We start from the raw sequence: 12,632 nt of genomic DNA, 5'->3' as shown, positions 1-12,632 counted from the left end.
CCCAATTTTTTTCCCAATTTTCCCCCATTTTTTCCCCATTTTCCCCCCAATTTCCACCCAATTTTGATTGATTTTTCTCCCAGTTTTCCTCCAATTTTCCTCCCAATTTCCTCCAATTTTCACCGAATTTTCACCACTTTTCTCCCAATTTTTTACCCAATTTTCCCCCATTTTACCCCAAATTTTCACCCCATTTTCCTCCCAATTTTCCCCCATTTTTCCACAATTTTCTCCTAATTTCCCCCAACTTTCTCCCATTTTCACCCCAATTTTCACCCATTTTCCCCCAAATTTCCCCCAATTTTCACCCAATTTTCCCCAAATTTTCTCCCAATTTTCACCCAATTTTCCCTCATTTTCACCCATTTTTCTCCCAATTTCCCCCCATTTTCCCCTCAATTTTCCCCCAATGTTTTTCCCAATTTCCTCCAATTTTCACCGAATTTTCACCAATTTTCTCCCAATTTCCCCCAATTTTTCCCTAATTTTCCACCCAACTTTCTCCCATTTCCACCCCAATTTTCTCCCAATTTTCCCCCCATTTTCCCCATTTTCCCCCCAATTTTCACTGAATTTTCCCCCCATTTTCCCCCCAGTTTTCAGCACATTTTCACCAATTTTCTCCCAATTTTCACCCAATTTCCTCCCATTTTTTCCCCATTTTTCCCCAATTTCCCCCCATTTCCCCCCAATTTTCCACCCAACTTTCTCCCATTTTCCCCCAATTTTTGATCAATTTTTCCCCAATTTTCACCCAATTTTTTTCCCAATTTTCCCCATTTTTTCCCCATTTTCCCCCCAATTTTCTCCGAATTTTCCCCCAATTTTCGCCCAATTCTCGCCCAATTTTATTCAATTTTTTTCCCAATTTTCACCCAATTTTCACTGAATTTTCACCCAATTTTTTCCCATTTCCCCCCCCAGGTGTCCCTAAACCCCCAAATTTCCCCCATTTTTTCCCAATTTCCCCATTTTTTCCCCCATTTTCCCCCCATTACTCACGGTTGGAGCTCAGGAGCCCCCCCAGGTGTCCCTAAACCCCCAATTTCCCCCATTTTTTTCCCAATTTCCCCAATTTCCCCCATTTTTTCCCTAATTTTCCACCCAACTTTCCCCCATTTTCACCCCAATTTCCACCCAATTTTCACCGAGTTTTCCACAATTTTCACCCAATTTCCCCCCAATTTTAACTGATTTTTCTCCCAATTTCCTCCAATTTTCACCGATTTTCTCCCAATTTCCCCCCATTTTTCCCTAATTTTCCACCCAACTTTCTCCCATTTCCACCCCAATTTTCTCCCAATTTTCCCCCCATTTTCCCCAATTTTCACCCAATTTTCACTGAATTTTTCCCCAATTTCCCACCATTTTCCCCCCAATTTTCACTGAATTTTTCCCCCAATTTTCAGCACATTTTCACCAATTTTCTCCCAATTTTCACCCAATTGCCCCCCAATTTCCTCCCAATTTTCCCCCATTTTTCCCCCCAATTTTCCCCCAATTTCCTCCCAATTTCCCCCCAATTTTTCCCCCATTTTCCCCCCAATTTTCACCCAATTTTCACCCAATTTTCACCCAATTTTTTCCCATTTCCCCCCCCAGCTGTCCCTAAACCCCCAAATTTCCCCCATTTTTTCCCAATTTCCCCATTTTTCCCCCATTTTTCCCCCATCACTCACGGTTGGAGCTCAGGAGCCCCCCCAGGTGTCCCTAAACCCCCAATTTCCCCCATTTTCCCCCAATTTCTCCCCCAAATTTTCCCAATTTTCTCCCAATTTTCCCCCTGATTTTCACCCAATTTCCTCCCATTTTTCCCCCAATTTTTGATCAATTTTTCCCCAATTTTCACCCAATTTTTTTCCCAATTTTCCCCCATTTTTTCCCCATTTTCCCCCCAATTTCCACCCAATTTTGATTGATTTTTCTCCCAGTTTTCCTCCAATTTTCCTCCCAATTTCCTCCAATTTTCACCGAATTTTCACCACTTTTCTCCCAATTTTTTACCCAATTTTCCCCCATTTTACCCCAAATTTTCACCCCATTTTCCTCCCAATTTTCCCCCATTTTTCCACAATTTTCTCCTAATTTCCCCCAACTTTCTCCCATTTTCACCCCAATTTTCACCCATTTTCCCCCAAATTTCCCCCAATTTTCACCCAATTTTCCCCAAATTTTCTCCCAATTTTCACCCAATTTTCCCTCATTTTCACCCATTTTTCTCCCAATTTCCCCCCATTTTCCCCTCAATTTTCCCCCAATGTTTTTCCCAATTTCCTCCAATTTTCACCGAATTTTCACCAATTTTCTCCCAATTTCCCCCAATTTTTCCCTAATTTTCCACCCAACTTTCTCCCATTTCCACCCCAATTTTCTCCCAATTTTCCCCCCATTTTCCCCATTTTCCCCCCAATTTTCACTGAATTTTCCCCCCATTTTCCCCCCAGTTTTCAGCACATTTTCACCAATTTTCTCCCAATTTTCACCCAATTTCCTCCCATTTTTTCCCCATTTTTCCCCAATTTCCCCCCATTTCCCCCCAATTTTCCACCCAACTTTCTCCCATTTTCCCCCAATTTTTGATCAATTTTTCCCCAATTTTCACCCAATTTTTTTCCCAATTTTCCCCCATTTTTTCCCCATTTTCCCCCCAATTTTCTCCGAATTTTCCCCCTATTTTCGCCCAATTCTCGCCCAATTTTATTCAATTTTTTTCCCAATTTTCACCCAATTTTCACTGAATTTTCACCCAATTTTTTCCCATTTTCCCCCCCAGCTGTCCCTAAACCCCCAAATTTCCCCCATTTTTTCCCAATTTCCCCATTTTTTCCCCCATTTTTCCCCCATTACTCACGGTTGGAGCTCAGGAGCCCCCCCAGGTGTCCCTAAACCCCCAATTTCCCCCATTTTTTTCCCAATTTCCCCAATTTCCCCCATTTTTTCCCTAATTTTCCACCCAACTTTCCCCCATTTCACCCCAATTTCCACCCAATTTTCACCGAGTTTTCCACAATTTTCACCCCAATTTCCCCCCAATTTTAACTGATTTTTCTCCCAATTTCCTCCAATTTTCACCGATTTTCTCCCAATTTCCCCCCATTTTTCCCTAATTTTCCACCCAACTTTTCCCCATTTTCACCCCAATTTTCTCCCAATTTTCCCCCCATTTTCCCCAATTTTCACCCAATTTTCACTGAATTTTTCCCCAATTTCCCACCATTTTCCCCCCAATTTTCACTGAATTTTTCCCCCAATTTTCAGCACATTTTCACCAATTTTCTCCCAATTTTCACCCAATTGCCCCCCAATTTCCTCCCAATTTTCCCCCATTTTTCCCCCCAATTTTCCCCCAATTTCCTCCCATTTCCCCCCAATCTTCACCCAATTTTCCCCCATTTTTTCCCTAATTTTCACCCAATTTCCTCCCAATTTTCGCCCAATTCTCACCCCATTTTATTCAATTTTTTTCCCAATTTTCACCCAATTTTATTCAATTTTTTCCCAATTTTCACCCAATTTTATTCAATTTTTTTCCCAATTTTCACCCAATTTTCACCGAATTTTCACCGATTTTCTCCCAATTTCCCCCATTTTTCCCCCATTTTTCCCCCCAATTTCCCCCAATTTTTCACCCAATTTTCCCCCAATTTTCACCACATTTTCTCCCAATTTCCCCCAAATTTTCACCCCTTTCCCCCCATTTTCTCCCAATTTTCTCCCAATTTTCCCCCAATTTTCACCAAATTTTCCCCCATTTTCCCCCCATTTTCTCCCAAGTTTCTCCTAATTTTTCTCCTAATTTTCACCCAATTTTCTCCCAATTTCCATCCAATTTTCTCCCATTTTTTCCCCAACTTCCCCCCATTTTCCCCCCAATTTTCATTGAATTTTCACCGATTTTCATCCAATTTTCACCCAATTTTCACTGAATTTTCACCCAATTTTTTCCCATTTTCCCCCCAGCTGTCCCTAAACCCCCATTTTTCCCAATTTCCCCATTTTTCCCCCCATTTTCCCCCATCACTCACGGTTGGAGCTCAGGAGCCCCCCCAGGTGCTGCAGCCCCCTCTGGACCCTGCCCAGGGCCCCCCCCAGCCTGGCCACGGCCTCGGGGGCAAAGCTCAGCCTGGGGGGGGGGAGGGGCCGAGGCCACGCCCTCCTCTGGCCCCGCCCACGCCTCTGAAAATCATCAAATATTCATTTATGCTAATTAGGACAGGTTCATGCAAATCATAATTGAAGTTTTCACCCCAAAATTCACAAAATTTCCATCCTACAAAGTCCTCAAAAAGCCCCAAATTCCCTCTAAAATCCCGATTTCCACCCCAAAATCCCAAATTTCCCCCAAAATCAAAGAAAAATTCCCCGAATTTTGCTGCAGATTTCCCCCCAAATTCCCAAAAATCCCCAAATTCTCCCCCCAAATTCCCACAAATCCCCAAATCTCCCCCTCAAATCCCCAAATTTTGCCCCCAAATTTCCTCCCAATTTTCCCCAAATTTTGCCTCAAATTTCCCCCCAAAACCCAAATTTTTCCCCCAAAATCCCCGAATTTCCCCCCAAATTTTCCCCCCAAAACCCCAAAATTTCCCCCCAAAAATCCCCAAATTTTCCCCCAAAATTCCCCAAAAACCCCCAAAATTTCCCCCCCAAAATTTCCCCCCAAAATCCCCAAATTTCCCCCCTAAAATCCCCAAATTTTTCCCCAATACCCCCAGAATTTCCCCCAAAAAATCCCAAAAATTTCCCCCCAAAATTCCCCAAAACCCCCAAATTTCCCTCCCAAAATCCCCAGATTTTCCCCCAAAATTCCTCCCAAAATCCCCAAATTTCTCCCCCAAATTTCCCCCAAAAATCCCCAAATTTTCCCCTAAAAATCCCCTAAAATCCCCCAAATCCACCCAAACCTGAATTTCCTCCCTAAAATCCCAAATTTCCCCCTTAAAATCCCTAAAATGGCCCAAAACCCCAGGGGGGGCGGGGGAGGGGCCGAGGCCACGCCCTCCTCTGGCCCCGCCCACGCCTCTGAAAATCGTCAAATATTCATTTATGCTAATTAGGACGGGTTCGTGCAAAAATTCCCGAATTTCCCCCCCAAATTTTCTCCCCAAAACCCCCCAAAATCCCCAAATTTGCCCCAAATTTTCCTCCAAATTTTCCCCCAAAATCCCCCAATTTCCCCCCAAATTTTCTCCCCAAAATTCCCAAAAATCCCCCCCCAAATTCTCCCCCAAAATCACCCAAAATTCCCCATAAAACTTCTCCAAAAATCCCCAAATATTTTTCAAAACACCAGATTTCCCCCTAAAATCAACCAAATTTTCCCCCCAAAATTTCCCCCCCAAAAATCCCCAAATTTGCCCCAAATATGCCCCAAATTTCCCCCCAAAATCCCCTGAATTTTCCCCCAAATTTTCTCCTCAAAAGCCCCAAAGATCCCCAAATATCCCCACTAAAAACCCCAAATTTCCCCCCCAAATTTTCCCCCTAAAATACCCAAAAAATCCCCAAATTTCCCCCCCAAATTTCCCCCAAAAAATCCCAAAAATTTCCCCCAAAATTGCCTAAAAAGCCCCAAAAGTTCCCCCCAAAAATCCCTAAATTTCCCCCTAAAACCCCCAAATTTTTCCCCCAATACCCCCAAAAATTTCCCCCAAAATTGCCCCAAAAACCCCCAAAATTTCCCCCCCAAAATCCCCAAAATTTCCCCCCTAAAACCCCCAAATTTTTCCCCCAAAATTCCCCAAATTTTCCGCCCAAAATCCCCAAATTTCCTCCCAAAATCCCCAATTTTTTCCCCCAAAACCCCCAAAAATCCCCAAATTTCCCCCCAAACCCCCAAAGTTTTACCCCAAATTTTCCTCCCAAATTTCCTCAAAATTCCCCCCCAAAATTCCCCCAAATTTCCCCCAAAATTCCCCCCAAATTTTCCCCAAAATTCCTCCCAACAACCCCCAATTTTCCCCAAAAAATTCCCCCAAAAATCCCCAAATTTCCCCCCCATACCCCCCAAATTTCCCCCCAAAATCCCCTGAATTTTCCCCCAAATTTTCTCCTCAAAAGCCCCAAAGATCCCCAAATATCCCCACTAAAAACCCCAAATTTCCCCCCCAAATTTTCCCCCTAAAATACCCAAAAAATCCCCAAATTTCCCCCCCAAATTTCCCCCAAAAAATCCCAAAAATTTCCCCCAAAATTGCCTAAAAAGCCCCAAAAGTTCCCCCCAAAAATCCCTAAATTTCCCCCCTAAAACCCCCAAATTTTTCCCCCAATACCCCCAAAAATTTCCCCCAAAATTGCCCCAAAAACCCCCAAAATTTCCCCCCCAAAATCCCCAAAATTTCCCCCCTAAAACCCCCAAATTTTTCCCCCAAAATTCCCCAAATTTTCCGCCCAAAATCCCCAAATTTCCTCCCAAAATCCCCAATTTTTTCCCCCCAAAAACCCCCAAATTTCCCCCCCAAACCCCCAAAAGTTTTACCCCAAATTTTTCCCTCAAATTCCCAAAAAATCCCCAATTCTCCCCCAAAATTGCCCAAAATTCCCCAAATTTCCCCCTAAAACCCCCAAATTTTCCCCCAAATTTTCCCAAAAATCCCCAAATTTCCCTCCAATACCCCCAAACTTCCCCCCAAAAAATCCCCAAATTTTCCCCCCAAATTTCCCCAAAATTCCCAAATTTTCCCCCCAAATTTCCCCCAAATCTTTCCCCCAAAACCCCCAAATTTCCCCCAAATTTCCCCCCAAAATCCCCAAATTTCCCTCCAAAATTCCCCCAATTTTCCCCCCAAATTTCCCAAATTTTTCCCCTCAAATTTCCCCAAAATCCCCAAATTTCCCCCCAGTTTTCCCCCCACATTTCCCCCCAAAATCCCCCAAATTTCCCCCCAAATTTCCCCCAAAATCCCAAAAATCCCCAAATTGCCCAAAAACCCCCAAATTTTCCCCAAAATTCCCCAATTTTTTCCCCCAAATTTCCCCAAAATTCCCCTCAAATTTCCCCAAAATCCCCAAATTTTCCCCCAAAATTGCCCAAAAAACCCCAAATTTCCCCCAAAACCCCCAAATTTTCCCCCAAATTTCCCCCCAAAACACCCAAAAAATCCCCAATTTTTCCCCCCGAGTTCCCACAAATTTTTACCCAAAATCCCCAAATTTCCCCCCAAAATTCCCCAAATTTTTCCCCCAAAACCCCCAAATTTTTCCCCCAAATCTCCCCAAATTTCCCCCCAAAAATCCCCAAACTTTTACCCAAAAACCCCCAAATTTTCCCCCAAAACTCCCCAAATTTCCCCCCAAAATCCCCAAATTTCCCCCAAAATTCCCCAAATTTTTCCCCCAATACCCCCAAAATTCCCCCCAAAACCCCCAAATTTTCCCCCAAAATTCCCCAAATTTTTACCCAAAATCCCCAAATTTCCCCCCAAAATTCCCCAAATTTTTACCCAAAAACCTCCAAATTTTCCCCCAAAACTCCCCAAATTTCCCCCCAAAAATCCCCAAATTTTCCCCCAAATTTCCCAAATTTTCCCCCAAATTTCCTCCCAAATTTCCCCCGCAAATTCCCCCAAAAATCCCCAAATTTTCCCCCAAAACCTCCAAATTTTCTCCCCAAATTTCCCCCAAATTTTCCCCCCAAATTTTCCCCCAAAATCCCCAAAATCCCCGAAATTTCCCCCCAAATTCCCCCCAAAAATTCCCCCCAAAACCCCCAAATTTTTCCCCCCAAAATTCCCAAATTCTCCCTCAAAACCCCCAAAATTTCCCAAATTTCGCCCCCAAATTTTTACCCAAAATTTCCCAAATTTCGCCCCCAAATGTTCCCCAAATTTTTCCCAAAAATTCCCAAATTTTCCCCCCAAATTTTCCCCCAAATTTCCCCTCCCCCCCTCTGACCTCTCCTTTCGGGCCCTTCCCCGGGGGGGTTCCCTGGGGGGGGCTCGGGGGGGTCCCCGGGGGGGTCCCCGGGGGGGGGCGGGGCCGCCCCTCCCCCACCCCCGGCCCCTCCCCCGCCCCCGGCGGCGCCGTCGCAGCGACGAAGAAGGGCCTGGACCTCCGAGTCCAGCTGGGGAGGAAAGGGTTAAAAACGGGTTAAAAATGGGTTAAAAATGGGTTAAAAAAGCCCCAAAATCGACCCAAATCCGGCTGGGGAGGAAAGGGTTAAAAATGGGTTAAAAATGGTGAAAAAAAGCCCAAAATTGACCCAATACAGCTGGGGAGGAAAGGGTTAAAATGGTGAAAAATTGGTTTTAAAAAACCAAAATTGCCCCAAAATTGACCCTAAATCCAGCTGGGGAGGAAAGGGTTGAAAACGGGTGAAAAATGGGTTAAAAAAACCCAAAATTGACCCAAATCCGGCTGGGGAAGAAAGGGTTAAAAATGGGTGAAAAATGGGTTTAAAAATGGGTGAAAAATGGGTTAAAAAACCCCCAAAATTGACCCAATACAGCTGGGGAGGAAAGGGTTAAAAATGGTGAAAAATGGGTGAAAAAACCCCAAAATTGACCCAATACAGCTGGGGAGGAAAGGGTTAAAAATGGTGAAAAATGGTGAAAAATGGGTTAAAAAAGCCCCAAAATTGACCCAAATCCAGCTGGGGAGGAAAGGGTTAAAAATGGTGAAAAATGGGTGAAAAAACCCCAAAATTGACCCAATACAGCTGGGGAGGAAAGGGTTAAAATGGTGAAAAATGGGTTAAAAAAACCCCAAAATTGACCCAAATCTGACTGGGGAGGAAAGGGTTAAAAACGGGTGAAAAATGGGTTAAAAAACCCAAAATTCCTCCCAAACCAGCTGGGGAGGAAAGGGTTAAAAATGGGTGGAAAATGGGTTAAAAAAACCAAAATTACCCCTAAATCCAGCTGGGGAAGAAAGGGTTAAAAATGGGTGGAAAAATGGGTGAAAAATGGGTTAAAAAAACCCCAAAAATGTCCCAATTCCAGGTGGGGAGGAAAGGGTTAAAAATGGGTTTAAAAATGGGTTAAAAACCCCCAAAATTGACCCAAATCCGGCTGGGGAGGAAAGGGTTAAAAATGGTGAAAAATGGTTAAAAAACCCCCAAATTTAGCCCAAAATGACCCCAAAACCGAGGCCAATATGGCTGGGGAGGAAAGGGTGAAAAACGGGTGAAAACCGGGTGAAAAATGGGTTAAAAAAACCCCAAAATTGACCCAATACAGCTGGGGAGGAAAGGGTTAAAAATGGGTTAAAAATGGGTTAAAAAACCCCACAAAATGACCCCAAAATCGACCCAATTCCAAGTGGGGAGGAAAGGGTTAAAAACGGGTGAAAAACGGGTTAAAAATGGGTTAAAAAAAACCCCCAAAATTGACCCAATACAGCTGGGGAGGAAAGGGTTAAAAACAGGTTAGAAATGGTTAAAAAAAACCAAAATTACCCCTAAATCCAACTGGGGAGGAAAGGGTTAAAAATGGGTGAAAAACGGGTGAAAAAACCCCAAAATTGACCCAAATCCGGCTGGGGAGAAAAGGGTTAAAAATGGTTTAAAAACGGTGAAAAATGGTTAAAAAAACCCCCCAAAATTACCCCAAAACCAGATGAGGAGGAAAGGGTTAAAAATGGTGAAAAACGGTGAAAAATGGGTTAAAAAAACCCTAAAATCGACCCAAATCCGGCTGGGGAGGAAAGGGTTAAAAACGGGTGAAAAAAATTCCAGGTAACCCCAAAATCCCCATTTTTCACCCGATTTTCGTGGGGTTTTTTTTGCCCATCACCTCCCAGCTGTGCCCAGGTGTCCCTAAACCCCCCATTTTTCCCTCCCAGCTGTACCCAGGTAACCCCAAAATCCCCATTTTCACCCCCAAAATCCCCATTTCCACCCCCAAAATCCTCATTTTTCACCCGATTTTCACGGGGGTTTTTTTGCCCATCCCCTCCCAGGTTCCCCCAGGTTCCCCCAGGTTCCCCCAGCTGTACCCAGGTAACCCCAAAATCCCCATTTTCACCCCCAAAATCCCCATTTTCAACCCCAAAATCCCCAATTTTCACCCCCCAAATCCCCATTTTCAACCCCAAAATCCCCAATTTTCACCCCCCAAATCCCCATTTTCACCCCCAAAATCCTCATTTTTCACCCAAATTTCACAGGGATTTTTTTGCTCATCCCCTCCCAGGTGCCCCCAGGTGTACCCAGGTGTGCCCAGGTAACCCCAAAATTCCCATTTTTCACCCCCAAAATCCCCATTTTCCACCCCAAAATCCCCATTTCCACCCCCAAAATCCTCATTTTTCACCCAATTTTCGTGGGGTTTTTTTGCCCATCCCCTCCCAGGTTCCCCCAGGTTCCCCCAGCTGTACCCAGGTAACCCCAAAATCCCCATTTTCACCCCCAAAATCCCCATTTTCAACCCCAAAATCCCCAATTTTCACCCCCCAAATCCCCATTTTCACCCCCAAAATCCTCATTTTTCACCCAAATTTCACAGGGTTTTTTTTGCTCATCCCCTCCCAGGTTCCCCCAGGTGCCCCCAGGTGTACCCAGGTGTGCCCAGGTAACCCCAAAATTCCCATTTTCCAACCCCAAAATCCCCAATTTTCACCCCCAAAATCCCCATTTTCCACCCCAAAATCCCCAATTTCCACCCCCAAAATCCCCATTTTTCACCCGATTTTCACGGGGTTTTTTTTTGCCCATCCCCTCCCAGCTGCCCCCAGGTGTACCCAGCTGTGCCCAGGTAACCCCAAAATCCCCATTTTCACCCCCAAAATCCCCATTTTCCAATCCCAAATTCCCCATTTTCCACCCCAAAATCCCCATTTTCACCCCCAAAATCCCCATTTTCAACCCCCAAAATCCTCATTTTTCACCCAATTTTCGCGGGGTTTTTTTTTTGCACAACCCCTCCCAGGTTCCCCCAGGTGTGCCCAAGTGTGGCTTTAGTGCCTAAAAAATCCCAATTTTGGTGCTTTTAACCCCATTTTTTGGGTGTCTCACCTGTTCCAGGTGTGCCCGCGTAACCCCAAAATCCCCATTTCCACCCCCAAAATCCCCATTTTTCACCCGATTTTCACGGGATTTTTTTTGCCCAACCCCTCCCAGCTGCCCCCAGGTATCCCCAGGTGTGCCCAGGTGTCCCTAAACCCCCCATTTTTCCCTTCCAGCTGTGCCCAGGTAACCCCAAAATCCCCATTTTTGACCCCAAAATCCCCATTTTCACCCCCAAAATCCCCATTTTCACCCCCAAAATCCCAATTTTCACCCAATTTTTGTGGGGTTTTTTTTGCCCAACCCCTCCCAGGTGTCCCCAGGTGTCCCCAAACCCCCAAATTTTCCCCCATTTTTCCCTCCCAGCTGTGCCCAGGTAACCCCAAAATCCCCAATTTTCACCCCCAAAATCCCCAATTTTCACCCCCAAAATCCCCATTTTCACCCCCAAAATCCCCAATTTTCACCCAATTTTCACGGGGTTTTTTTTGCCCAACCCCTCCCAGGTGTCCCCAGGTGTCCCCAAACCCCCAAATTTTCCCCCATTTTTCCCTCCCAGCTGTGCCCAGGTAACCCCAAAATACCCATTTTCAACCACAAAATCCCCATTTTCCACCCCAAAATCCCCATTTCCACCCCCAAAATCCCCATTTTTCACCCGATTTTCACGGGGGTTTTTTTGCCCATCCCCTCCCAGGTGCCCCCAGGTGTCCCTAAACCCCCAATTTTCACCCATTTTCTCCCATTTTTCCCTCCCAGCTGTGCCCAGGTAACCCCAAAATCCCCATTTTCACCCCCAAAATCCCCATTTCCACCCCCAAAATCCTCATTTTTCACCCGATTTTCATGGGGTTTTTTTTTTGCCCAACCCCTCCCAGGTGCCCCCAGGTGTCTCCAGGTAACCCCAAAATCCCCATTTTCACCTCCAAAATCCCCAATTTTCACCCCAAAAATCCCCATTTCCAACCCCAAATTCCCGAATTTTCACCCCAAAATCCCCATTTTCAAGCCCCAAAATCCCCATTTTTAACCCGATTTTCACGGGGTTTTTTTTGCCCAACCCCTCCCAGCTGTCCCCAGGTGTGCCCAGGTAACCCCAAAATCCACATTTTCACCCCCAAAACCCCCATTTTCACCCCCAAAATCCCCATTTTCCACCCCAAAATCCCCATTTCCACCCCCAAAATCCTCATTTTTCACCCAATTTTCGTGGGGTTTTTTTGCCCATCCCCTCCCAGGTGCCCCCAGCTGTGCCCAGGTGTCCCCAAACCCCCAAATTTTCCCCCATTTTTCCCTCCCAGCTGTGCCCAGGTAACCCCAAAATCCCCATTTTCACCCCCAAAATCCCATTTTCCACCCCAAAACCCCCATTTCCACCCCCAAAATCCTCATTTTTCACCCAATTTTCGTGGGGTTTTTTTGCCCATCCCTCCCAGGTTCCCCCAGGTATCCCCAGGTGTGCCCAGGTGTCCCTAAACCCCCCAATTTTCCCCCCCAGCTGTGCCCAGGTAACCCCAAAATCCCCATTTTCACCCCCAAAATCCCCAATTTTCACCCCCAAAATCCCCATTTTCAACCCCCAAAATCCTCATTTTTCACCCAATTTTCGCGGGGTTTTTTTTGCACAACCCCTCCCAGGTGCCCCCAGGTTCCCCCAGGTTCCCCCAGCTGTACCCAGGTAACCCCAAAA

General features: G+C 45.4%; 1 protein-coding gene across 1 annotated transcript in view; it reads right to left on the bottom strand.

Moving 5' to 3' along the window:
* The window catches only part of LOC139586776 (E3 ubiquitin-protein ligase BRE1B-like), a 60,458-nt gene that overhangs the window by 41,946 nt on the left and 5,880 nt on the right, over positions 1 to 12,632 (bottom strand). The window contains 1 exon segment of the mRNA XM_071420398.1: positions 7,894 to 8,062. Within this exon segment, the coding sequence (XP_071276499.1) occupies positions 7,894 to 8,062 (169 nt within the window).

Source organism: Agelaius tricolor, unplaced genomic scaffold, assembly GCF_023055355.1.
Source record: "Agelaius tricolor isolate 1412-34295 unplaced genomic scaffold, bAgeTri1.0.p SCAF_138, whole genome shotgun sequence".
In the NCBI taxonomy this organism is placed as follows: domain Eukaryota; kingdom Metazoa; phylum Chordata; class Aves; order Passeriformes; family Icteridae; genus Agelaius; species Agelaius tricolor.
Note: the sequence above shows the minus strand (reverse complement) of the source record. Positions and strands in the feature narration are given on the sequence as shown.